The 26,751-nt window shown below is 48.0% G+C and overlaps 1 protein-coding gene, 1 non-coding gene and 2 pseudogenes across 3 annotated transcripts; all 4 read left to right on the forward strand.

Moving 5' to 3' along the window:
* Positions 1–734: 734 nt before the first annotated feature.
* On the forward strand, positions 735–1,436 carry LOC136120179 (cytochrome c oxidase subunit 2-like; annotated as a pseudogene).
* Positions 1,437–1,855: 419 nt separating this feature from the next.
* Positions 1,856–2,685, forward strand: LOC136121462 (ATP synthase subunit a-like; annotated as a pseudogene).
* An 11,041-nt stretch (positions 2,686–13,726) lies between these two features.
* On the forward strand, positions 13,727–13,799 carry TRNAE-UUC (transfer RNA glutamic acid (anticodon UUC)). The gene has a single exon. It is a non-coding gene; the product is annotated as a tRNA-Glu (tRNA).
* Positions 13,800–16,566: 2,767 nt separating this feature from the next.
* Positions 16,567–26,434, forward strand: TMEM171 (transmembrane protein 171). Of its 2 annotated transcripts, none has more exons than XM_065874689.1 (4): positions 16,567–17,181; positions 19,611–20,317; positions 24,229–24,370; positions 26,161–26,434. In XM_065874689.1, exons 2-4 carry the CDS (start codon positions 19,678–19,680, stop codon positions 26,354–26,356), a joined length of 978 nt encoding a protein of 325 aa, XP_065730761.1. In that variant the 5' UTR covers positions 16,567–17,181; positions 19,611–19,677; the 3' UTR covers positions 26,357–26,434. The 2 variants fall into 2 exon arrangements, with proteins under 2 accessions (XP_065730761.1, XP_065730764.1); XM_065874692.1 differs by lacking the exon at positions 16,567–17,181 and adding an exon at positions 17,430–17,479.
* The last annotated feature ends 317 nt before the right edge of the window (positions 26,435–26,751 follow it).

The raw sequence follows: 26,751 nt of genomic DNA on the forward strand, positions 1-26,751 counted from the left end.
TACTGCCATCCCCATAGGAGTAAAAGTATTTAGTTGATTAGCAACTAATGGAGGTGATAATAAAATGATCACCAGCCATATTATGAGCCTTAGGTTTTATTTTCTTATTTACAGTAGGAGGTTTAACAGAAACTGTCCTAGCTAATTCATCCTTAGACAGTGTTTTTCATGATACATGCTGTGCAGCAGGACACTTTCACTACATCATATCAATAGAAGCAGTACTGACCATCATAAGAGGCTTTGTCCACTGATTCTCGTTATTTTTAGGCTATAGACTCAGCCTGAGCAAAGCTTCATTTTACAATTAAATTTGTAAGCATTAATATAAATCTCTTTCCACAGCATTTTCTTGGCCTTTCAGGACTACCGAGGTGTTACTCTGAATATACAGATGCATACACAACATGAAATACCATCTCATCCACAGGTTCATTTCATTAACAGCAGTAATACCAGTAACTTTTATAATACGACAAGCTTTCGCATCTAAACAAGAAGTATCAGTAGTGGAGTTAACAACTTCCAATCTTAAATGGTTGCATGGATATTTCCCACCATATCATACATTTGAAGAACCTACTTACATAAATTTAAGAAAGGAAGGAATCGAAACTTCTCCAACTGGTTTCAAGCCAACTTCATAACCACTGTCTTTCTCAATAAGTAAGATATTAGTAAAAACTACATAACTTTGTCAAATTAAATTATGGGTTCAAACCTTTTACATCTCTATGCCGTATCCATTCCAACTAAGCTTACAAGACTCAACATTGCCTATTATAGAAGAACTTTTACATTTTCACGATTATACACTTATAATTGCTTTCCCAGTTAGTTCTTTGGTTATTTACATCATTTCATCACTACTAACAACTAACTAACTCACACAAGTACAATAGATGCACAAGAGGTAGAAACAGCTTGAACTATTCTAGCTGCTATTATTCTAATTTTAAGTGCTCTACCATCATTACAAATTCTTTATATAATAGTTGAAATTAATAATCCTTCCCTAACTGTAAAAACTTTAGGTGACCAATGATAATGAAGCTGTGAATACACAAAATGTGAAGCTCTAAATTTTGATTCCTATATAATTGATTCCTATATAATTCCTACAACAGATCTAAAACCAGGAGGACTACTACAAATATATAATGGAGCAGTCTCACCTACAGAAATAACAGTCCAAATACTAATTTCACCCGAAAACATCCTACACTCATGAGCTATTCCCTCCGTAGGCCTCAAGACAGATGCTACTGCAGGGCACCTTAAACAACCCTAATGCTACATGACCAGGCTCATACTGTGGACAACGTTCAGAAATTTGGGGGTTATGTCATAGCCTCATGCCTATTGACCTCGAATTAATTCCACTAAAATATTTCAAAAATGATCAGCATCAAATTATAAAATCATTAAGAAGCTGAATAGCATAAACCTTTTAAGTTAAAGACTGAGAATTTTAACCTTCCCTTAAGGATATTCCACAACTAGATACATTAACGTGACTCATCACTATTATAATTATAGTACTATTTATTATATTTCAGTTAAAACTTTCAAAACATTCTTATCTTTCAACTCAGAATTGAAAACAAAACATCAAAACGGGGCTTCCCTGGTGGCGCAGTGGCTGAGAGTCCGCCTGCCGATGCAGCGGACACGGGTTCGTGCCCCGGTCCGGGAAGATCCCACATGCCGTGGAGCGGCTACGCCCGTGAGCCATGGCCGCTGAGCATGAGCGTCCGGAGCCTGTGCTCCGCAACGGGAGAGGCCACAACAGTGAGAGGCCGGCGTACCGCAAAACAAACAAACCATCAAAACATTACACCCCTTGAGAAACAAAATGAACAAAGATTTATTCGCCTCTTTCGCTACCCAAACAATAACAGAATTACCTATTGTTATTCCAATAGTTTCCCAAGTGTTTTATTTCCCATACTTCACCAACAAAGTAATAACCGTGTAATTTCTATCCAACAATGACGAATTCAACTTACATCAAAACAAATAATGGCCATCTGAAGCAGCACAACTTTCGCCATCGAGGCAGCTCTGCCACTGGGAAAAAGCGCCGGGACCCTTCCAAATGAAGGTTCTTGTAAGCGCAGGGCTCCTCTAAGTGGGCAGGGACTGGGATTCACTACATGATAAGCATGAGTTTGGTGGGTCACTCTGCATTGTCATGCAAGTAAAGGTGATCCCTCATACATCACTTATCAATATTTTATTTATTGGCTCAAAAAATCTACTAAGCCTTCTACCACATTCATTTATACCTGCTACACAGCGCTCAATAAATCTAGGAATCGCTATTCCTTTATGAACAGGAACAGTAATTACCGCTTCCCCCAGAAAACAGAAGCATCTTTATGGCCCATTTCCTGCCCCGAGGGACAACCATCCCACTCAGTCCTATATTAGTAACTATCTAACCCATTAGGCTGTTTATTCAACCAACAGCCTTAGCTGTATACCTAATGGCCAGCACTACTGCTGGCCTCCTATTAATTCATTTAATTGGAGGAGCAAGGCTTAATAAGTGTTAGCCCTACTACGGCTTTTACCACATTTTATTATTTTGATCTTGTTTACTTTTCTTGAATTCTCAATAGCTTTAATTCAAGTTTATGTATTTAACTACTAGGAAGCCTTTACTTGCATGGTAACACGTAATGACCCACCACACTCATGCATACCATATAGTAAACTCCAGTCCTTGCAATTTCCAAGAGCCCCGCACTTAAAGGAACCCTCAGTTGGAAGAGTCCTGGAGCTTTTTCCCCAGTACAGAGCTGCCTTGATGGCAAAAGTTGAGCTGTTTCCTGCCACCACCCCCTTTCAAAGGACTTGGCCCCATTCCCAGGGCCCCCTTTTCCTGAGGGACCTGTCAAGTCACCTCTTTCCCTCAGGACTTTGTCCTCCCTGGGCAAGGTTTCCCTCACTCTTTCTTACCTCCAGCTGCCTCTTCAGTTCGTCTTCCCACTTCTCCTGGCTGGTCCTGAAATCTGTCTTCATCAACATGGAGACGTCTGGACTGTTTCTCTTTTGTTCTTTGTCATGAACCAGCTGTGTGAGCTTAGGGAAGCATTGCCTTCTCTGGGTCCCAGTTTCCTTGTGTGTGGTAAAAAAGGGCAGGTCAGATAGGACCGAGCTGTATTCCAAAGGAGTCCAGCCCAAGATCTGTTTTACACATTGGGCCTTCCTGGTAGTCCATACTCAAGATTGAGCTTGAGTAAATTGTTTGGGGCTGAAAAAAGACTTTCCACTGCTGAGCTCCAGGGCCCTTCCTACCCCTCCGCCCTGTGAGGCAGCAGCAGAGTTGGGATGAGGAGTCCTGAGCCTCTGCTCCTTTCTGTTCATGGTCTGCATGACTGGTGCCCTCTGTTTCTTTCCTGATATGACTTCAAATTGTCAGCAGACAGGACTGAGGCCCAAGCCTGGATCTACCTGGCCCACCTTTCAAAGTCTCTGGACCAGTGATGGTTTCTCTGCTGGGTGGGCTCCTGCCACCCCTCCCACGCCAGCAAGCGTTCTTCTCTTCCATGGCCTCAGGGTAGAGGCCGACAAGGAAACTGATCATCTCCCCGCACTCTACAGACGAAGAAAGTAAGGCGTGGAAAGATTAAACAAATTCCCTGGCTTCTGCTCAGAGCCAGGATGAGACCTGCGTCTTCTGGGGCCCATCCATGTTCCTTTTATTAGCTCCAAAGAGAAACAGGTTTTACAAGTTTGTTTGATGTTCCCCGGCTGGTATCCCACCTAAGAGTTTTCACATGGGAAAAGACAATGGCTCCTAAATTGAAAAGGCCAGAAAGATCTAAGCAGGTTAAGATACAGCTGAGGCAAGCAGGCCCCACTGGATAAGTATCTACCAGCGGGGGTGGAGAGATAACGTCGGAAATGAAATTTATCTGTTTGCATAAAAGACACAGAAATGGCTCCTTCTGCAGGCCAGGGCCAAGAAGAGAGGTGTTTTCCACCCCATCACCTTCAGCGTGTGCTACTCCCGGCTGAGCATGAGTTTCAGCGTCCCTAAGCCCACCTCCCCCTAAACTCAAACACCCGAGAGCAGCCTCCACGAGTCCAAGAGACATCCTCATGGAATGGCACCTGGAGATGCCGTGAGGACTCCGCTCCCTCATTTTTAAGTCCCTCCCAGGAACGGGAGTCCACTGCCTCCCTCAGTGTCTCCTTCCGTGGCCCTTGTTTGACCTGCTAAGTCCGCTAAGGTCCGTGCAGGAGAGAGACGGCAGGCGGCTTTCTGTCAGGCTAGCTCTCCCTTTCCTCCGTTCATTCTTACGCATCCTCCTCCCACAAGGCAGGAAAAAGACATACAAGACACATTGGTCTGGTCTTCAAGAACTCAAGTCAGGTGGAGGGCGGTAGGGTGGACAGGATTCTATACTACAGCGTGGCATTTGTCATTTCACTTTATATGGTCGGATTATACGTGTTGTAAACCAGTTTAAATCTTTGTTGAACTATATAGTGTGAATAAATCAGTTAAACTCTTAAGTGTCTGTGTGTGTGTGTGTGTGTGTGTGTGTGTGTGTGTGGCGCACGGGAGGTCGGTTCCGCAGCGCCTCTCTTCCAAGTGTCAGCGACAACTCATCACTGTTCTCTGCTGCCAGGTGCCCCCTCCACTTTCAATCTGTCTTACAAGCTATCACCTGCTAACGCACTACTTATAAACTTTCAATCGTTCTCCTTTGCCTGTAGAACTGAGTAAAAATATCACGTCTGGCAGGGAGGGATTTCCAAAGTATCATCCCTCTGACTTTTTCCAAGCAAATTTCTCTCACATTTCCCCTGACCTCGTGCAATACTTTAGCCTAAAGCAATCTGGTCATTGACTCCAAAGCGCTCTTCAAACCCCTGACCTTTGGCCATCACGGTCTCTTGCTCCACCTGTGATACCTGCTTCTCTCTCTCTCTCTCTCTCCCCCGCCCTCCATCGCTGACATTCAAAACCCTACCCACCCAAGGAGATGCCTACGTTACAACAAATGCTGCCCTCTTATCCCTTTCAAAACTGTCCTCAGACGGTGATGACAATGAGAAACAGAAATGCAAATTACCCCCTTGACAAAGCGAGAGGACGCGTATAACTCAAAATCACAAAACATAATAAAGAGCTATCAGTGCAATTACAGCCAAACAGAGAATGAGAATATTCTGATAGTCCTGCCGCTGAAGTGAGGGAAGGCTAGCTCCTCCCCCATCACCTCATTAGCAGGTGAAAGCAAATATCTCAAGTGGGAAGGGTGCCTTTGGGATTGTAAGTGCAATGCCCAAATAAAATTGATCATACGCGGTTCTCCAAAAGCAGGTGACGACCATTCAGAGGACAGAACTAAAGAACTATTTAGCAATGCGAACAAGCAAGTGCCTTGGCAGCAGGAGTTTCTCTGACCTGATTTGTCTCCAAGAATATGTGGAGAAGAAGGGTCATATGTAGAATCACATATACAAGCCGTATTTGTACAGAAGCCTCCATCTGAGCTCTATAGTTGCAATCTTGGTTGGTTTGGGGGGAGTAAAGTATAAAAGAATGAACTCACACCCCTCACATCATGTCATAGGAGAATACTTGTTACCATCTGGAGCACAGGCCTGTCCTCTCTCCATACATAACTCCTAAAAATATCTTGCCCGTGAAACACTCACCTTATCCAAATGACAGTAATGATTTAAAATTGTCTATGTTGGGACTTCCCTGGTGGCACAGTGGTTAAGAATCCACCTGCCAATGCAGGGGACACAGGTTCAAGCCCTGGTCCAGGAAGATCCCACATGCTGTGGAGTAACTAAGCCCGTGTGACACAGTACTGAGCCTGTGCTCTACAGCCCTTGAGCCACAACTACTGAGCCCATGTGCCACAACTACTGAAGCCCGTGCACCTTGAGCTCGTACTCTGCAACAAGAGAAGTCACCACAATCAGAGCTTGTGCACAGTAAGGAAGAGTAGCCCCTGCTCACCTCAACTAGAGAAAGCCCGTGCGCAGCAATGAAGACCCAACGCAGTTAAAATTAAATTAATTTAAAAAAAATAAAAATAGATAAAATGTCTCTGTAGTGATAGTTAAACAAAAAGGAGAGAGAACAAAATATTGAGAAGCATGACAGGGAAAACAAATAGCAGGTGAAGTATAGTCACCTGAAATAGGTTTCCATGAAACACATTTGAGAAACATGAAAAATGACACCGAATATAAAATTATGAATTTAAAAACTTGATGAAGCCATGACCTTCATAAAACAAAAGCAGAATGAAGACGAGCAGGAGCTCATGGTAAGGCTAAGAAAGCAGGAAATGAAAGCTGAACCGTCGCAGCTAAAGAGAGCAGTGGAGGAACGCGGAAGCCCGGCCACGAGGGACCAGTAAGAAGGAATTATTATTTGTGTCACAAGCCATTCAGCCATTCACGTAAATTCATATCTAGACTCAGCCTCATGAATTGCCAGGATTCTTGATCTGCTCTGCTTGGGTCCAGGACTGGCTGGCCTGTCTTCTGTCTTCCATCCTCAGAGGCTTTTTATCCAGTTTCCTTAGAACCACCAGATCTGGTTGGCTGACTGCTGGCCTAGCTCCTCCTCCATTGACACAGCTTTGACACAGGGGATCTCCTGGTTCTGTTTCATTTCCATCTCATCTCATCATCTCATCTCACCTCGTCTCATTCTTCATTCAGCACATATTCATTGAACACCTACCATGGTTCTACCCTGGGAAGATGGTGGGAAGCAATTCGGACACGTCCCTGCTCTCACGGTGCTTATAGTCTAATAAGACACACATATCTTTAAAACAAAACAAATACATGTAGAATTGCCTTGTGAAGGGGGCACTGGTAAAGTAAAACTTTTTTTTTTTTTTTTAAAGAGAAAAGCTGCTATTTAAGTGACCGGTGCCACTCAGTTTAAGAGGAGGAAGCACGCCACATAGGACAGATCTTCATTCTGGAAGAATCTGCCAAGGAGCCTCTCTCAGGTGTGAACTGTAAGGCCAGAAGGGCCCCTCTGCTGGGAGAAGGTGTCCCAGGAACTTGGCTGTGTTGTAAAGTCTGCTCCACCTGATTTTTGGAGCGCAGAGCTCTGAGCACTCCAGGAAGAGGGTGAACAAAGGACAAGAAGGCCAAGGAGACATCTTCGCCACCACCAAAGAGAGCCCTGCCTAGGGTCACCGTGAAGTCATTTTTAAAACTATGTACCCCTTGCTCTTTTAAAGTTGGCATGTAAAATTTTCATCATAAATTTAAATAGACAGGATTTCTACTTATGTCATGTTGTAAATTATTGACATTTAAACATAAAAATATACCTCATTTTTAAAGATCCCTAAGAGGATACACTTATCAGTGGTGTGACACTCACTGATAAATGTCTGTGATTTTAAAATTCTGCGGTTAAGGGTGATACTGTGTGTGTGCTACTCAGGTTAAAGTCCAACAGGTCAGCTAGGGTACCAGAAAGTCAGCTAAGATCAGAAAGGCCACAGGCCAGGAGGCTTCCACAAGTGTATCTGCATCTCATCTCAATCCACACCTGGACTCAGCTAATTAGCATAAAGGTCCGAAGTGTGGTTTTATTGGTGAAAGTAGTGGCCTGTTAACTGGCACAATGAATGTTGATGATGGGCTTTTTCTTTGGGGAATTAGAGCTATGCAGGACTGTGGGTGGCTATGATTTTAGAGGTACCCCTTACCCTAGAGTGAACCCAGGCAAGGTCGATGTGCCCAGAGGGAAGGCAGCAGAGGCTCATCCCCTGACAAGGCAGCCAGTGGCCGATGGACGAGGATGGCCGATGGCCTGATGCCCACTGAGCACAGAAAATCCTGGCTCTGGGGTGCCACCTCCAGAGGTCAGTGTCCTCACGCTCATGGGTGGGCAGCTGCATAAACTGCTTTGTGCCCGACTGTTAACAGCGTTTAATAAGCGTCTGTATGTCTCACAGAACTCGATCCGACATGTTTGAGACCTTTGCTTTCACCTGTTAGTGGGATTGTGAGGGAGTAGCTAGCCTTCGGGTACCTCAGACATCTTTGGTAGCTAAACCTGAGAGGCGTATATGATTAAGTTGGTTTAGCTTATTAGCTCATGACATGATCATAATCTCAGTAAAAATTATCCAGCTTTTCTTTTCTTAAATTTAATTTTTACTTTTTTTGGCCGTGTTGGGTCTGCATTGCTGCACGCGGGTTTTCTCTAGCTGCGGTGAGCGGGGGCTACTCTTCGCTGTGGTGCACAGGCTCCTCATTGCGGTGGCTTCTCTTGTTGCAGAGCATGGGCTCTAGGCACACGGGCTTCAGTAGTTGCCGCACGTGGGCTCAGTAGTTGTGGCTCACGGGCTTAATTGCTCCGTGGCATGTGGGATCTTCCCGGACCAGGGATTGAACCCGTGTCCCCTGCCTTGGCAGGCAGATTCTTTAACCACTGCACCACCGGGAAGTCCCAGTTTTTCTTTAATAGTAATGCATTTTACATGTGTTTTGTTATTGTAAACTTTAATTTCCATATACTTCCTCCCCACAGAATTTTATCCTAATGTAATATTTTTATACAAGAGCACTTCTTATTAATCACCGTACTATATTTCTTTGAAATAAATATATTTTGCTTTGCAAAAATATAAACCATATGTATATATTTTTCCACATCACAAAATATTCTCATTTCAAACATTTTTTCAACCATTTAAAGTGTAAAAATCATCCTTAGTGCTGTAGGCACTTGAAAAACAGCAAACGCAGAAAGAGGCTATCTCTGAACTCCCCTGGTCTCCCTGAAGACAGATCTTCCAAACGGAACTCAATTGTCATAAATCCCCTTTCCAGGAGTTTCATCAGTCAGGGAAGATTGACTCTTACCATAGAAGAGAAGTTCCAGAGGTCAACACCACAACCCAACCAACTTTGTCACAAACTATCACACCTCCCATCTATTCCTCTAAGGGCCCATTCACCCCCGCTAAAAACCATTTACTCTCCCCAAAGAAGCCACCGTTCCCCCTCCCTTTTCCCTACTAAGATGGCATTTAAGCCTGCATTCTAGGCCACCTTGGGGACTTACTCATTTTCCCCTGGGTATCTCCCATGTATCCGTGAGGTATCCATGATAGTAAACGTCTGTTTGTTTTTCTCTTGTTAATATTCTTTTATTACAGGGTTTCAGCCAAGAGCTCAGGAGAGTAGAGTGAAAATTATCTTTCCTCTCTTACATCTTGCTGTTGGATGGAGGTGCTTCTGACTTAGGCCTCGACTGGAAATAGCTAGTGCCCTCAAGGGAGAACTCATCCAAGTGAGGGGAGCCTAGAATGGTGACGTGGGTCCAGGGTCAGGGAAAAGTCACTGTGAAGGGAGAACTGGCATTGGCACAGCAGGAGGCTAGGGCTGGAAGCCCCTGACTCGACCTAGAAGCCATCCTGCTTTAGGAACCAAGCACTTGAGAACAAATTCAAGCGCTATAACCCCGGGACCCCACGCCAGGGGCGTCGTAGGTGGAGCCCGTTTGGCCAAGGGTTTACCCGTGGTTGTCTTTCTCTTGAAGAACCGTGCTGGCCAGGCAGAAATTTGGACCATCAGAGGCATCACTGGACGGGAGGAAAAGGCTCCCTGGGTCTTGGGTCACCTGCTGAAACCGTCGTCAGAAAGTGAGTCTAGGGGCAAAATGTGGTTGGGCTGCCAGGCACTGCCGAGGGCCCTTGGGTTTGGGGACACCGATAGCAATCGAGTCCAGAGCTGTTCTTTCACCAGCAGCACTCATCTGCAGAGGTGCCGGCTCTGAGCAAAGCACACAGGTGAGCAAAGGCCGTGCTAGCAGACGGTGTATGAAAAGATGCAGGCCTGGGAATGTAGGGCAGCAGAAAGAGCGCCACTGACCTCACAGGCCTTGGAATCTAACTACACAAGAAAGACATGAAGAAAGGAGAGGAGTCCGCTGGAGCAGGCGCAGGGTCCGGGCGTGCGTGCAGGACGGTAGTAGCAGGAACGGTCCAATGCCTGCATTTGTAGGAGGAGCTGTTTCAGGTCAACTGTGGTCTGGTGTGAGCCGGTGGGAGGCATCCCCTGAGGTGGATGGACAGAAAGAACTGGAGAGGAGAAGGCCAGGTGTTATCCATGCGAGGGTAAAAGCATCCAGGATTAAGGCGGGATTAGAAATGGAGGAAAACTGAGTGCCAGGTGCCAAGACCCTAGCTAGACGACAGGAGATTTGGGAGATCAGCAATGACAGGGACAGGAAGGACAGAAGGTGACACAGTGGTTTAAACAGCAAAGGGTGGGGGAGAAGTGGTTCCAAAGGGATAGTAAATAACTACGCTTGTGATTAGTGCCCTGAATGAAAAATACCAGGTACTATGAAAATAACAGACAGTGTGGGGAACCAGGGCTGCTTCAGATGAGGATGTCTCTCTGGGGAAATGACCTTTAATTGGAGACTTAAAGAATGAATGGGAGTTTGTTAGCTTGCCCTTGAATGACTCGAAACTGACATTGAAAAACAGCCGTTTCACCTCCCGTGCACAGCAAGGAAGGATGCTGTGGCAGCTCTTGAGGTTCATCCACGAGAGGGGAGAAACTCGATGCGTCAAGCCCAGCTCAACCATTTCCTGGCAAGGCAGGAGCTGCTCACCTCTTTGTGAGTCTGTAAAGTGGGGCACGGCACTACCTACCTCATCGGCTTATCATGAAAGGTAAGTGGGTTAAGACATGGACATCACTGAAAACACAGAGCAGGTTTTATGGAGGGGTTCGCTGTTATCACTATTCAGGAGGAAATGTTTCTCCCCGAATTGTATCCAAGCACAAATTACAGTAGGTCTTTCTCTATTCATTTAATCCTTTCAATAACCCTGTGAGGTAGGGTAACAAGAAAAAAACCCAAAGAGTTTTCTTTTCCTTCTTTTGGAATCAACACTAGCTTTACCTGCATCCCGTGGCTGTGACGGACGAGGGACCGGGGCACTCAGGAGGTGGCTTCCTGCCAAACCACCTTGAATTTTTTAGATGCCTGGCTCTCAGGTGTCCAAATTCTTATTGCTTCACTTTCTGGGCCAGCAGTGGCTGCAGGAGAAGCCAGGGCTCAGGTGTGTGACTGTGAGGCGATGACCAGTGCCACCCAGGGAGGCTGCACCCTGCCTGCTGGACCGTCAGTGGTCAGATGGCCCACTCCCAGGGGTCTGGGTTGGGCCATTTGGAGAGTCATCTCTAAGTGTCTCAGACAAGTTTCCAGATCTCATCCTAAAATGGGTAAATGACTTGAGTGCATAACATCGAAAGGCTTCCAGCCCGCCCCACACATTAGCAGCGAGCTGTGTGAACGAGGCAGGAAATACACTTAACCTTTTCTTTCACTCTTCTTCTCATTTATTTTCATATTTATTCCATCTGGCTATATTTTCAAAACACTGTAAACTGATTTGAATTCTTTTTGGAATCGTAAGTGGCAGCCAGGAAGTGGAGGGCAGAACCAAGGGCACAGTGATGGGGCTGAGACATGCAGATGGACCTGGGAGAGGTTAGGCAGTTAGAACCGCAAACTCCGGCCACTGGCTGGCTGGGGGGAGCACCTGGCAGGGTCCCCATATCCCTCCAGGGACACCAGCAGCAAAGACGCCTTCCAGAAGCTTGGGTGGCTGCAGACAGTCGTGGAGCAGAGGCAGAATGACAGGTCAGATAACACAGGGTGACCACCTGGACGGCTAGTGTTTTGAGATCACGTGACACACACCCACAAGATGCTGAGAAATAACTGGGAGACATGCTTCAGGAAGAAGTGAGCTGAGCTGGCAGTGACTCAAACCATTGCAAACTGAGCATTCGAAGTCAACACAACTCACTTTGCTCTCACTGGGCATGCGGACCTCCCTCCTCTTCTATCTCTATACCTTCTCTGTGGATTCGTCATCAGATCAACCTTCCTGAAGTTTACGGGGCAGGAACCGCAGATGGGAGACGAGGTGACTAGTCGCAATACATCCACTGATGGCCCGCTACGTGCCAGAAACTTACTCCTCCAGGCATCCTTTGAGGTAGGTCGGTTTATTCCCTTATTACAGAAGAGGGCACCGAGGCACAGAAAAGTTGTTTACTTGCCTGAGGTCACACAGCTAGTAAACGGCAAAGCCAATATCTAAACTGGGGTCTGACTCATCCCCTTTTTATAAATGCCAGGAGGAATGATTCATTCTTTGGGACCCAGTGAGCTGTAGGTGTTTGATAGGGCCAACAGTAGATGCCAGGAGACAGGAGACCACTGCATTTCCATAGACTTCTTACTGTCAACACACTGGTCTCCTCTAGTCTGCTGCCCAGATGCTGCCACCTCTGTTGAAGGGGTCTCCCTCCCTCAACAGTGTGGAGGCCTCCGCTGATAAGACCAAGTGGCAAATCCTCACTTTCATTCTGTCTCAAACAACTCCTTGTGCTCCACACCCTTGGCTCTGACTAGCCACACTCAAGCGGAGCTGTTATCAGCCACACAAAATCAACAGCACCAATCCAGGCAATACAATGACTGCAAAAAATTCATCTTTGCACTTGAGGTCAGCTAAGGGGCCAAATCGAAACTCTCAACTCAAGCCTGCTGTCAGTCATTCCCACCCCAGACATAGTTCTCAGGCCCCAGGTCTACATCTAACATCAGGGTGGGGCAGAAGAAAATGCCCCAAGAACCTCGGCCTCCCCTGACTGCAGCGCCCTCTGCAGGGCTAGGCAGCTGGAGGAGGCCCAGTGCGGTTCAAAAGCATCACTGGGAGTCCTGGGAATATTAGCTGCCACGTGGATCCAAGACCAAGCACTCGAGAGCAAGTTCCTGTACACCAGCCCCCGGGGGAGGCTCAAGAAATGTCAGGAATTGGAAGAAAGGAATGCGTGCCTCTGGGTGCCAAGGTTAATTGGGGGCAGAACCAGAGAACAACCAAAAGAGAAACGAGAAACCAGAAGCTGGCCGACTCAACTGATGGACTGTCTTTCTGCAGTCTTGTGAGTCCTGAAAAATGGCCGTACTGAATTCTAGAACCCTGAGCCAATCACTTGTCCTGAGCTGCTTCTCCAGGTTGGCAGTGCCCCGGGGAGTGTCAGGCATCAGTCTGCCCCTTGCTTTATGCCTGCTTGGAGCCCTCAGTAGCCACATATACATGTGTAAACTCTTCCAGAGGATGGGCCCAGCCCTCTTGATTTTGTAATAAACATCACTGGCAGACCACAGGAAATTGTTCCTTCCAGAATTCCTGAACTCCAGGCCTATATGTTCCATTGCCTACTCAGCTTCTCCACTCAGGTGTCTAGGAGACATCTCAAAGTTAACATGTCCCAAACCGAACTGTGAAGCTTCCCCCTCAAACTCGTCCTGCCTTTAGTCTCGGTCAATGCCAGAACCATGTTTCCAGTTCTTCAGGTCAAAAACCTTGGAGTCAAAACCCACATTCAGTCCATGGAAAACCCCATTGACTCTATCTTCGAGATGTATTATATGAGATATATACAGAATCCAATTGTGTTTATCACCTTCAAACAAAAGCCACGATCATCTCTCTCCCAGGTTATTTATAATAGCCTCCTAAATGGTCTCTTCATCTCTACTTCCTCCTCCTCTGGCTATGCTCACCCAGAAGCCTCTGTTTTCTTTTTTAAAATAAGTCAGATCACATCACATTCAGCTAAAAAACCCTCCAAAGGCTGCTCATCTTACTCAACGTTACTTACAACAGGGAACTCCCTGACAGTCCAGTGGTTAGGACTCCGCACTTTCACTGCTGAGGGCCCAGGTTCAATCCCTGGTCAGGGAACTAAGATCCTGTAAGTGGCGTGGCACAGCCAGAAATAAAAAAGGACTTAGAGTGGCCCACCAAGCCCTACTGACCTCCTCCTATTCCACTCTCCCTTGCTTACCTACTCCAGCAACCCTGGCTTCTTGTTCTTCCCTGAATGTGCTATGCCTGCTCCTGCCTCAGGGCCTTTGCACTTGCTGTTTTCTCTGCCTGAAGTGCTCTTCCCCTCTTCCCCCAAATATCACCACAGTTCTCTGTGGCAGTTCTAAAATATGTTCACAAATTCTTTGATACTCTCCCCTTCAAGAGGTGGAGCCTAATCCCTCTCTCCTTGACTTAGTGACTCAATCCTAAGAACTAGAATAAAGCAGAAGCAATGGTGTGGGACTTCAGAGACTGTCATAAAAAGCACTACAGCTTCCTCCTCATTTGCTCTCTCTTGGATTACTCACCCTAGAGGAAGCCAGCTGCCATGTCATGAGAACACTCAAGCGGCTCCGTGGAGAGGTTCACGTAGTGAAAAACTGAGGCCTCCTGCCAACAGCCATGGGGGAGAGCCACCTTGGAAACAGGTCCTCCAGCCCCAGTCAGGCCTTCAGATGATGCAGCCCCAGCAAACTGCTTGACTGCAGCCTCGTGAGAGATCCCAAGCCAGAACAACCCCACTAAGCTATTCCCAGACACCTGACCCTCAGAAACTGTGAGAGAATAAATCTTTGTTGTTTATAGCTCTACATTTTGGGGGCTTCCCTGGTGGCGCAGTGGTTAAGAATCTGCCTGCCAATGCAGGGAACATGGGTTCAAACTCTGGTCCGGGAAGATCCCACATGCCGCAGAGCAACTAAGCCCATGCGCCACAACTACCAAGCCTGTGCTCTAGAGCCCACGAGCCACAACTACTGAGCCCGCACACCACAACTACTGAAGCCCGCGCGCCTAGAGCCCACGCTCCACAACTAGAGAAGCCACCGCAGTGAGAAGCCTGCGCACCGCAACAAAGAGGAGCCCCCGCTTGCTGCAACTAGAGAAAGCCCACGCACAGCAAGGAAGACCCAACGCAGCCAAAAATAAATAAATAAAATAAATAAATTTTTTATAAAGCTCTATATTCTGGGGTAATTTCTTATGTAATGATAGATAATCAATATGCTTGCTTTCTCATTCCTCTCAAGCTTTTGCTGCATTCCTCAGCTTCACCCTCCATATTCACTTCCTGATATCAAGACTCATCCATTTTTTATGCTTGCTCTGATGCTATTTTTCTAAGGACTTGGCCTGGGCTGATCTTTTTTCACTACCACATGGGCTGGAAAAGGCCACCAGGTTTTAGATAGTGACAAGGTCATTCAGTCTCTTTCTTAAGAACAGGTCTGCTACAAAAGACAAGCACCTTGAATGCCGGTGGGTATGTCTTTCATACATGACCGACGATTGGTTTCCAAGGAGTTTAATTTAGTCAAACAGGCTCCAAAAGACACAAACAGTTCAAGTGGCAGACATCCCAAGTGGAGGCTAATCTGATTGTCCTTGGTGCCAGTACATTCAAATCTGTCATGTGTGGCCAGCCTGCAGTCATGTGGCACCAGAGGGGCAGCTGTATCAACAGGGCCCTTGCAGGTCCGCACATGACGTGGCCAGAGACGGAGTTTCAAATAGGGGAGAAGGAAAGAATGATTAGGGAATACAAAAGGAAACCCCCCTTGTACAGAAAGGAATTGCTAGCAGGCCTGTGTAGGGAGGCAAATCCTATAGTCAGGGCTGCGTTCTTGGAAAGCTGCGTGCCCGCTGCTGTTGTGTGATCGCCACTGCTGGTTATTTGCTCGTTAGCTGGGCGTGCTCTGAGGCCCTTCCAGCAGGTGGTATAATCTGACACTTTGACCAGGATAGCTCCACCCGGACACAGATTGCCACAATGTCCTTGGGATACAGCGTCTGTTCTGTTGCAGGGATAAAAATGCCACATGATAAAAAGACATTTTCTGAGTTTGTGGCATTGTGTGTCCTTTGGGTGACAGACGTACCCAGGAGGAACAGTCAGTCTGGTTCAGGCCCTTGCTCCACATTAACCATCTGTGGAGATCGCTTTACATCTTTGGGCTGTGGTTTCCTCAGCTGAAAAATGACCATTTTAGCTCCCCTATTGCCTTCTGCCTGCAACCTTCTCTGAGTTGCTGGAGACACACAGTGAAGAACCACAGGCTGTATGCAGGTAAAGCAGGCAACACAGAACCTGGCCCAGAGCAAGGGGTGTTGATATTCAAGATAGTAATAATCTTTGGCCACTGGGGCAAGTGGCCCAGCAAATCCCTCCCACTAGACCCTGCCCAGTCTGCTTCCCTTACGAAGCCCTGTCTTACCCACCCAGCCCACCAACCTGCAGAACCCAGGTGGACACCCTTCCCTGTTTGCCTCCCTGTGAGCCCTTCTTTGAGTCTCCTTCTCCCTTCTGTAATCAGCTAAGCCAACTCATTCTTTACTGCAGTGAAAAACGACTGGGAACAACTTGCTGTATCAGGTATGCAAGGTGTTCTCGCTTCCAAAAGGTTAAGGCAGTTGGCGTTAACTCTTGACTGGGCTGATTTCAGGCAAAGTGGATAGGACTCCAGGGGGAAGTGGCAGGGATGGGAAAGGCCGCAGGGCTCATGGTGCTCCCCACTTTGGGCTGAGCTCTTGACTCACCTTTCACAGCGCCCTGACCTCTGGTGTGGAAACTGGCACAGCTGATTCCATGTCACGTGTCACGGGGCAGGTTACAAATAGCACGGGGATTAGTAAACCCATCCCCAAACGCCCAGTTCAAGGGCAGAGAAAGTGAGCAGTTTAAGTCCGGCAAATCATTAGCGACTGAGAACCAGGAAGGGGTTCGATGGCAACGCGGGACTGCGATAACCATGACGACCATACGTGTGAGTCTCGGAGCTAGGACCAGATGCCTGTAGGCTTCGGGCATGGACGACCCTTGTCTCACACGCTAATGGAGCGCACGTTTCTGTGACCTGGTGTCTCTATAACCTCTTCGTCGGGGAGCTCGCGGCGAGGGGCTAGCCCCAGTGACCCCAGCCAAGGTCTCTGGAGCGGCAGAAGGGCCACAGGTCCCCGGGTGCACCCGTCCCAGAGGGCGCGGCGGCGGGAACGCGGGGACCCCTGCCTGGGTGGCGGCCACACCGAAGAGGGGGGCAGGCGCTGCCCTTTCTTCCCCACCCCCGGCCCAAATTCTGGGCTCTCGGCCCGGAAGGGAACCGGCTCCCTTCACGCCGCCCGGACCTCGACCGTCGCCTCGCGAGCTGGGACAGCCAGGAGAATTCCAACTTGCCGCCCCGTGCCCGCAGGGCCACGGGCCAAGGAGGAGGAGGAGGAGGCGGAGGTGGGGGGGCATTTTCCCGGGTTCCTCGCGCGCACGGTCACGGACGCGGAAGCCGCCCGGTCCGCCGCCCCGCGCTCTCCACCCCGGAGCCGGGCGCGCCTCTGGACCCCGAAGGGCAGCACCCGGCGGCGGCCAGCTCCCGCCAGTCCGCCCTGCCCTGCCCGCGCCGGCGACGCCTCCTCCGTAAACACCGCGCGGCCCGCCCTCTGCGCCGGGACACACAGGTGGGAGTGTGCGGTGCGGCCCGCCGCCCGGGAGGCCGCGGGTGGAGGCGGGCGCCGCGCTGCCCGCCGACTGCCGGCGCAGACAGCGCCCTCGCAGGACGGAGCCTCAGGTAAGCGCTCCCGGCCCCGCGCTCCTCTGCACCCCGGGAGCCCGCGCTCTGGGGCCGCGGGGCGGGCACTGAGCTTTGGGGGCCAGGCTGGGAGCGAGGAGCGGAGGAGCCGCACTGCATCTGCGCCCGCGGGGGCCGCGCGCCGAGCTCTGCGGGCTGGTGTTGCGCTCCGGCTCTCTAAACCCACCAGACTCTTTCCCGTAAAGGACTTGTGCCTCTCTGCGTCAGTACCCAAACACAGAGAGCTTTGGACGTGGTGACATGCTGCTGATTTGGAAATGTCCTTTGGGAAACAACGTTGGGGAGGTGAATTTGGCTTTGGGGAAATGAAATGTAGGTTGGTATTTGGAAAAGGTTTAATCTCCTATTAGTGCAGATGTCTCTGAGTCAGTTTGTGAGCGCATCTATGGGGGGGGAGGGGAGAGAGAACGAACTACCCACATACTATTTTGGATGGGGGATTAACACCTATGCCAGGTGCTTAGTCCACTAGTCCATGGAAAGGAAGCTACAAATCCAGTTTTAGGCTTTACTAGTATTGGGGAATTTGCCTTAAGGCAGTTGAAGCCTTGTGACTCACGACAAAGTCCAGGTCTCAATCCAAGGTACAATGAATTGATAGGACTTTGTGGCAGAGAGTCACCCCTCAGTCATATCTTCAGACCAGCAAAAGATATTACAGGACTCAGAATTTTTTTAAATTAGTGCAATACTTTAAATGTTTGTTTCCGCTTAATTACATCTTCATACATATAGTTTGTCCAAGTTTAACACGGAAGCTTGTTTCCCACCTCTATTTCCTTCTTTCTCCAACTTCCTTCTGATTGTATCTTACTTTTTCCTGGAAAAGCACTTCCTAGCATAAGACCAGTTGTTTCCTTTCTTTACCTAACCTGACCCTACTTGGACACGATTTGGGTTTGTCAAGATGGCCTTGGCTTTAGCGACTCAATCTTGAGCTCCTTCACGTGACCATGGATGCAAGTGGCACAAAAGATTGTAAAAGTTTTCTTTCCTTGAGCAAGTGAAAATGTTCTTTACACTTGGGTTGTCTTTTTGAGTGCCCCAACTTGAAGGGTCCTGGAAAAATATTCCATTCATTAGAGTAAGACAAGATAACTGGATAATAGATTCAGGGTGTGTAAGGTAGACAATTCTTTACCCACTGCTCGGGATACATTTAATATATGAGAGCCTTGAAGTAGCGGGCTTGGGTGGTCTTATGGAAGGTGCTTTGCCACTTGATTTCATGTATACTCTTCTTTCAAGGTCAGGTTCTATTGCGGTTTAGTGTTTTGTAACTGGTGATTTTATTGGCTGCTTATTTTTAACTGGGTCTAAACCTTTTTGTGTAAGTGGGTGGCGCCACGGAAGAGGGTGAGCAAGAGGTCACCTGCCCACCTGAGGGACAGGTGCTACCAGACCCCCCCTGGGTTATACCAGAACCAAGCAGCCAGGCCACCAGATTTCAGGGCAGCCCCAATGTGTGCCTGTTTGAGAACTCAAGAGTCACATTTTGACAGAATTAACTTAAAAATCCACCAAACTCACGTGTTCCTGAACCGCCTTCCCATTCAGTTGAAACTTGGGTCTCCTGTAGATGTAGCCTTAGGATAAAGCACGGAATGGAAAGTTGCTGCAGTCTAAAATAGGAAATGGAAAGTTAGGTACTGAACGAAACTTTACCGACTTGGAAATACTCATAGCAGCTGTGATGAAATATGGGATGTTTGTAAATCAGAAACAATCCCTGTGGTTCTTCTTTCACTCACCATTGTTTTTATGTTTTGGGTTTTGGGATTTTTTGGCCTGGGGAAGTGAGTCTGTTAAGACTCATAACAGGAAAAGCCACACCCATTTACTTTTGTTGCATGGGTTTTGATTTTTCAAGATACTCTTAGGTGCATGGTAATTGCATTTGCCCTTCTTGCATATCTTTATAAAATTACATGTTCAGGAGTTTTTGAATGCCAGTTCCTCTGACTCATGAACCAGTTCATTGTACTACAGTGTATCAGTTGCACAAAGTTCGGTTCCCTGTGATTTCATCCTAGTGTGATCTGGGAAAAAGAACAGGGCGGGTCAGGAACACCTGCGCCCACTTTAATTTGGTGTTTGGTTATGTCTGCAGAGTTGTTGAAACCATTGAAGGGAAGGAACACATCCCACCCACCTCGGGGAAGTGGCCTCTTCTGGCCATGTCTCCTGCAGCTGCTGCCGAGCCAGATGGGGCCCAGGGAGACAGGCGTGTCACCAAGCTCATTTTCTTCCTTTTTGTCATCGGTGCCATCCTGCTGTGTGTGGGAGTCCTGCTCTCCATCTTTGGGTTCCAGGCATGCCAATACGAAACCCTCCCAGACTGTAGCATGGTGCTGAAGATCTCCGGGCCCGCGTGTGCCGTGATTGGGCTGGGGGCTGTGGTCCTGGCCCGCTCCCGGGCACGACTTCAGCGAAGTGAGGAGCGCCTGCGAGGCAACCAGGGGGCCTCCGACCGAGCCTTCCTCTGTGGGGAGAGCCGCCAGTTTGTCCAGTGTCTCATCTTTGGGTTTCTGTTCCTGACGAGTGGTATGCTCATCAGTGTACTGGGCATTTGGGTCCCCGGGTGTGGCTCAGACTGGGTGCAGGAACCGCTGAATGAGACAGACACTGCTGACTCAGAGCCCCAGATCTGTGGATTCCTGTCCCTGCAGATCTTGGGACCCTTGATTGTGCTTGTGGGATTGTGTTTCTTCGTGGTTGCCCATGTTAAGAAGAGAAACAACTCGAATGTGGGCCAGGATGCTTCTGAAAGTGAAGAGAGACAGACCCAGAACATGGAGCCCGTCCAGGTCACTGTAGGTGGGTGGTTGTCCTTCCTGTTCTTGTTCATATCACCATGGCTGTAGCATCAAGGCTTCACTGAGCTGCTCCCGGGTCTGGCCTAGATTCTCCTTCTCCTTCTCTCTCTTTGTCCCTGTCCCTGTGTGTGTCTCTCTCTCTCACACACACATACACGCACGCAGACGCACACAGACACAGTTCTGCTGCTGTACTTATCCCCATAAGAATCCTTGAGCACATCATCTCCTCCCAGCAATTCCTTATTATCTAGCAAAAGCATTGGGACATTAACTTGTGACCTTGACTAAGGTCACAGAGCAAATAAAGAGGAAAGTGAGAGGATCCTTGAGGAAAGCCTGGGAGCCTTCTAAAACCTCAGGTACCTGCCAAGTGACCCTGTTTCCCCTGTTATTCTCACACCAAACACTTATGGCACTTTTGGTTGTTGGAAATGTGGGTTCTCATCTCTGACTGGCTGTCTTTGGAAGTCCTGAACCTCTCCTGGCCTTGCTTTATGTATTTATAAAATGGGCACTGCATTTCTAAGATTCCTGACAGCACTAATATCTAGGGTTCTGAATCTGTCATAAGTCCATTGGTCTTCCATGTTTTGAGGGAGTCTTCTGTACTGTTTTCTGCATCCTTCTTCATTTTCTGTAATTTCTTCCTTGGCTTCAGGGTCGGAGCAAGGTTTGGAAGCAGTGGCATAGACAAAGATGAAATATGACAGCACCTGTCGCTTCTTTCCTCCATGGAGTGCCTACAGAGTGTCCCTTTGGGTCCCCAGGGATCTGCAGAAGAGCTGGATCACCATTTCCCAGAGTCAGGTCCCCACAGAACCATACCAGTAGCTTTGGCCTCACGTTCACACAGACAAAACACCCCCACTGCTGCTCATTTTTGCAAATCACTGTTTTATTTCAGTCTCCCACTCTGAAGCCACAGCCTTAACATGTAAAAGGCTGGGCGGGCAAAGAGGGTTACAGAGCAGAAACCGTGGAAGGAACAGGGAAGGAAGGTGGCGAGTGAGATGTTTCTCGCGGGTGGGGCTGTCTGTCGAGCTGGCGGTACTCACTGTGGGGATTCCCTGGGCTGTGGACCTTGCACGGTATTGGCCTGAGAAAGGAAGGGCAGATGGATTTACAGACGATCCTTGTGTTCAGCCAGGGTTGAAGCTCCCAACTTCCTTATTTGTGTGTTTATATAATTATGGTGACAACATCAATATTAGCTATGTGTTAATAATAGCAAACAAATATATAGGGCTTATTCTTGGGCCAAATACCCATCTAGGTGTATTTTAGCATGTACTCGTCAAGGGCCTGTTGTGTGAAATTCATTCACACCTACAACAATCCACTGAGGTAGGTGCTCTTAGTGTCTCCATGTTAAAGATAAACCAAGGGTCAGGGATCCCAAGTAATTTGCCCAACGTCACAAACTAGCAAGTGGCAGAGCCAGGATCCTAGCGGAGGCGGTGGGCATGCGTATGCTATGGCCCTTGCATAGCGCCCTCCCCAGGCACTTGCTGTAATTCTGTTTCTGCAGGCTTCATCCTTCACCAGGTGTCCTGGGTTGTTGTTACATGACGAAAGGGCTCACCCAATATTATAGATGTTCTTAGTTCTTTCAGGGAACACAGTGGGGTCCAAGTAAATACTCTCATGAGACACTCACGGGCTTCCACTTAGTTGGGAGCATTTCAAGGTGTGCCCTTTGGGTTTACTATCCGGGAGTTTTGGGGCCCAGCTTTCTTCCTGGTGGTTGGAATGGGGGGCGGCAGGGAGCAGGGCTTGTGCTGGAGTGACTGCTGGGCGGGTTCTGTCCTGATGTTGGCACTGCATAGTTTCAAATCTTTTCCACATAACCGTTTAAGTCCTATCAAACCTGTGAAAATCTGGCACCTTGTCTTTCTCTCCTTTGGTATTACGGAATAGGGTTTACGTTGTTAGAAATCATGCCTTTTAGCACAGTTGTTAAGACTCCAGGCATTGTCTGTCAATGGTCAGTTCTGCCTTGTGAGGGAAATTGGGGTGATAAGAGTCAGTCCTTGGCTAAGTGCCAGAATGCAGCTCTTCCCAGAATGGAAGACAGAAGAGAGAAACAAAGATGCATGATATCTGCATTGTGGGCACACCTAGTGCTGGACCCTGGATGCACAAGCAGGTGTATGGTCAACTCACACAGGACATCAAGTCTTTCAGGACATAGTGGAAGGGAAACCCCAGGGGCATGGGACTTTCCGGGGAGAGCAGGAGGGCTGGGAGCTGACCTGGCAGAGGAGTGGCTAAGCCTCAGAGATAACTGGAGACTCTGAGTACTTCCTTGTCTGTGTTTGATAGGTGATCAGCCTGCTTTAGAGGCTTGTTTCCAGATCCTTTGTCCTACAATGGGTAATTAAAGTGAACATTCAACCTACCTTCCTCTGACCTACGAAGACCTTCTGAAAAAATTAAATGAGGATCCCAAGACGACCACTATGCTTTTTCCAGCTTCGGTTAGCGATGTATATTAACAGCTTGAACCGCCATCTCCTTGCAGAAGGAGAGATGGAGTTAATGCATTTTCTGCAGGGCTAAGTTACCTCTGGGGCGGCGACTGAGGCATCAAGGTGGAGAGTGGAACCACTGGCCAGACTACCAGTTGGGAATGTTTCTTCAGACGTGCACATAGGTGCCACTTGCTGGTGGTTGTGAAGAAAGTCCCTTTGAGGATGTGTTACAGTTGAGAGAGCTTGCTCCGTTCTCAGCACCGTTTTAACCCCGCGCGCAAATCCAGTCCTCCTACCTGTCCTCTGAGGCGGGTACAGTTACAGCCTGCCGTTTACAGACGTGGTGGCTGAGGGAGGCCTAGAGAGGGCACGTAACTTGTTCAGGGCCACGCTTGGTGGGAACTGGCAAGTGGAACCCCGGTAACTCTAGAGAACCCTGCAGCTACCTAGGTGAGCATCAGCTCTGCTACCAGTACAAACCATCTCCTCCCTGCAGGGAAGTAAAGTCCTCTTTCCTCTTTCATTCTTCCTGAGCTGTCATTTGGTGCTGCCAGCTTATCAGAGGGCACCCTCAGACCTCATGTCTAGAAGGTTCTGGGCAACTCATCTGGTACATTTTGTGTTGGAATCAAACTAGAGCTTGCATCTGGTCCCCAGTTCTCCTCGCCCAAACGCAGGGATGTCTTCTGGAGTGAACAGTACCAACAGAAATGCAACAAAACAAAACAAAACAAAAAAAAACCCTAGCTTTTCTTTGAGTTTGACTTTCTTTTGTAAAGCTTGGAAGAAACATTGGTAGATAAAAAAAACTCTTCAAGTGCATAAACCACAACTATGGAAATAGGGATGATGGGCTGTATTGTGGCTGTACTGGCATTTGTTCAGAGGTTGAAACTGCATTTGAGGAGTGGAGGCACTTTATCCAACAGCTAACTTTTGAAGAATTAAAATTGTAAGTAGAAAACGAGAAAAACTTTGTAGCAGCAGACATCCCAGGGGAGGTAAGGAACATTGTTAGCAAATGCTTCACAGAAATGCTTTAGCTCAGATTTGCTATGAAATAGAGGCCCACTATTTTGTTTTTCATGTGGCAAAATAGACAACATACAATTTACCAGTTTAATCATTTTAAAGTGTAGAGTGGTATTAAGTACATTCACCATGTTGTACAGCCACCACCATGATCAATTCCCGGAAGTTTTTCATTATCCTGAACAGAAACCCTGCCTGCATTAAACACTAAGTCCAGTCGCCCTAGCCTCCAGCCCCTGGCAACCTCTGCTCTCCGTCTCTGTAAGTTGGATAGGCTCACTTTTAAATTCTGGTGTTTTGACCTTTTCTATAGATGGGCCAAATATATAATTAATTTCTTTGGCTGTTGCTCATTTGCTTGCATTTAGTACTCATCTATCGTCAATGAAATGTTGTGTTTCCTTAGGTGATGCCGTGATCATATTCCCACCTCCTCCACCACCTTACTTTCCTGAGTCTTCAGTTTCTGCAGCTACTCGGAGTCCTGGGGCTGACCGTTGGCTCCCAAATGAAAATCCACCTTCATATTACAGTATTTTTAACTATAGGTAAGACTTTCCGTTTGAACGTCAAGAGTAGGAAAGTTTAGCCTTTTCAGGCCTATGTCTACGTTCAGGCCAAATCAGCTTTAAGGCTATGGTAGAGGTGTAGCCATCCAAGTATGAGTATCTTTTTGGCGGACATTGTGCCAGAATCATTGCCTTAATATTCCTAGTACTTTTCAGGAAACTTTGGGTGGCACATGAGTTAAAAATTATAAAAGTGGTTATGCCAGGTTCATATGAAGCCTTCTCCAGGCATCTTTATGTGGTCCTAGCAGGGCTGATCCTCAAAATGCTGCACAAACCCATCAGCCATCCCGAGTGCTGGAGCAGAACTCAGGAGGCCCCTGCTAAGTTAGGCTTTGGTGCTTTAGATTGTGGGAAGGGTGAGGGTCCCAGGGGACCTCCAGCAGGTACAGAGCATTTCAGTATCTAATGGAGATACTTGAGTGGCCGGCTAAAATCAACCTGCACCCTGACTTGACCACGCCAGGCTTCTCCCCTCAATATTAAGTTGTTCCCTGGGCCTCAGAGCCTTCTCAGATTGACCGAAGAGAAATACGAGATTCCCATCCCCATCCTCCATGCTTTGTCACAAATTTGGAGGCGGTACCTGGGGTCAGATTAAACAGTGTAAATATAAGTGTTTTTCCTTGAGGCAGAGGGATGCCATTGAAGGCTGTGGAGTCACGGCAACAGGGTCCGAGCAGTGGTTAGCACAGCTCGTGCTGGGGAAAGGCTGGGGGTGACCAGACCAGAGAGGAAGCCTTCTCTCATGGACAGGCTGAAGGTAACAGGAGCCTGGGACTGGGGTGGTCAGAAAGGGAGGAGTGTGTGAGGCTGTCTGCTGTGGAGGACGACAGGGATGAAGAGCGGAGATGATGATGTCAAGGGGGAGTGACAGGGACAGGGAATGTCCCTGACTGAGGAAGACAGAAATGGGGCCTGTGTAAGTGGGAGAAGATGGTGAGCTGGCTAGCAGTAGAGGGAGAGCGAGGTGTGGGCCTTTGAGCTAGACCGGATGGGCCAGGTCTTGGGAGAGAGATGGGGTACTGGAGATGAAATGGCAAAGAGGCTGCTGAAACCGAGAGGGCAAGGCGACAGAGGCCTGTGGAGAATCCACGGGCGGGGAAGGCATGAAAGGAAGGAGTTCTGGGAAGCGTCAGGGACGAGCAGGGCTGGAAAAGGCTCTGCACCTTCCCACATGGGAAACCAGGGTGTAGGAAGTGAAGGTAGGATCACTGGAAGATCTCACAGGGAAAAGCAGGCCTCAGTGAAAAGTGGTTTCTGAGACACTGAGACACGTGCATTTTTGAAAGCAGTGAGAAGCAGGACCTGAGAGATGTCACGAGTGTGCTAGGGACGGGGGCTGCCATACCTGGTCATTCATGTTTCACGGCACGTGTTCTTGTACCTCAAACCGGGTGATGAGCTGGAGATCTGACCAGGGATGAATGCAGGAGTTCCCCTGTGTGGGTGAAAGGGAGGTTAGGTTCTGGACATTTGTACATGTTCTCTTTGGAAGGCAGCTATGTGTTTGTACTCTACGTCTTTTCAATGACAAGGGGAATGACAACAGGAGTGAGACAGTCTTAAAGTAACCATGAGCTCTAAGGACAGGAAGGGGTAAGAAATCAAAACATATCTATGCAGAATAGAATATGGAAGAAATTACTCTGGAGACCCTTGCAAATGTTTCCAAATGCATCTAATTAAACATGTGAAAAGAACCTGGTAGTTAAGGCAGGTGACAGAGTCCCTCTGCTCCCTTTCATGTTCTCTCTCCTTCTTCATAGGATCCCAACTCCTGAGGGCCAAGGCGCAGCCTCTGAGAGAGACTGTGAATCTATATATACTATTTCTGGGACTGCTTCATCCTCTGAGACCTCACACACTCCCTGTCTCTCATCCGAATTGCCTCCCAGATATGAAGAAAAAGAAACTGCCGTCCCCACATCCTTGTCTCCATCTTCTGAGCCTTCCCCACCATGAGCCATGGACTCCAGTTCAATTTTTTATAGAATCAATCACTATTTAATTTGTTTTTCTAATAAAAAATACAATAGAATCGGCTATGTCCTGACTTCCTGGTGTAGTATCAACATCAATAACAAACCTTCCAGATTAAGCTGTCAGTGCTTCAGACCACAGGAGAGGCAGCGTGCCTCTGGCTGGGAATCCAAGATGCTTCTCTCATCGAGGCCTCCTACTCTGGGAGATGGGTGGGATCGTTCGCATTGGTGGATGAAAAAGCAGAGGCTCAGAAAGGCTCATTAACTTATTCAAGGTCACATTGCTTCTAAATGGTGAGGTTGGGCTTTGAACCCATCTAGCTAGTTTCTGAAAGCCAGGTGCATATCTCTACCCTGTGCTGTCAAAGGCCAGCC

This window comes from Phocoena phocoena, chromosome 3 (assembly GCF_963924675.1).
Source record: "Phocoena phocoena chromosome 3, mPhoPho1.1, whole genome shotgun sequence".
Taxonomy (NCBI): domain Eukaryota; kingdom Metazoa; phylum Chordata; class Mammalia; order Artiodactyla; family Phocoenidae; genus Phocoena; species Phocoena phocoena.

Excerpts from the sequence above, each read along its gene's own strand:
- TMEM171 (XM_065874689.1), top strand. The coding sequence starts at position 19,678 with ATGTCTCCTGCAGCTGCTGCCGAGCCAGATGGGGCCCAGGGAGACAGG. Across the intron at positions 20,318-24,228 it reads GCCCGTCCAGGTCACTGTAG|GTGATGCCGTGATCATATTC; the intron begins GTGGGTGGTTGT and ends GTGTTTCCTTAG. Across the intron at positions 24,371-26,160 it reads TACAGTATTTTTAACTATAG|GATCCCAACTCCTGAGGGCC; the intron begins GTAAGACTTTCC and ends CCTTCTTCATAG.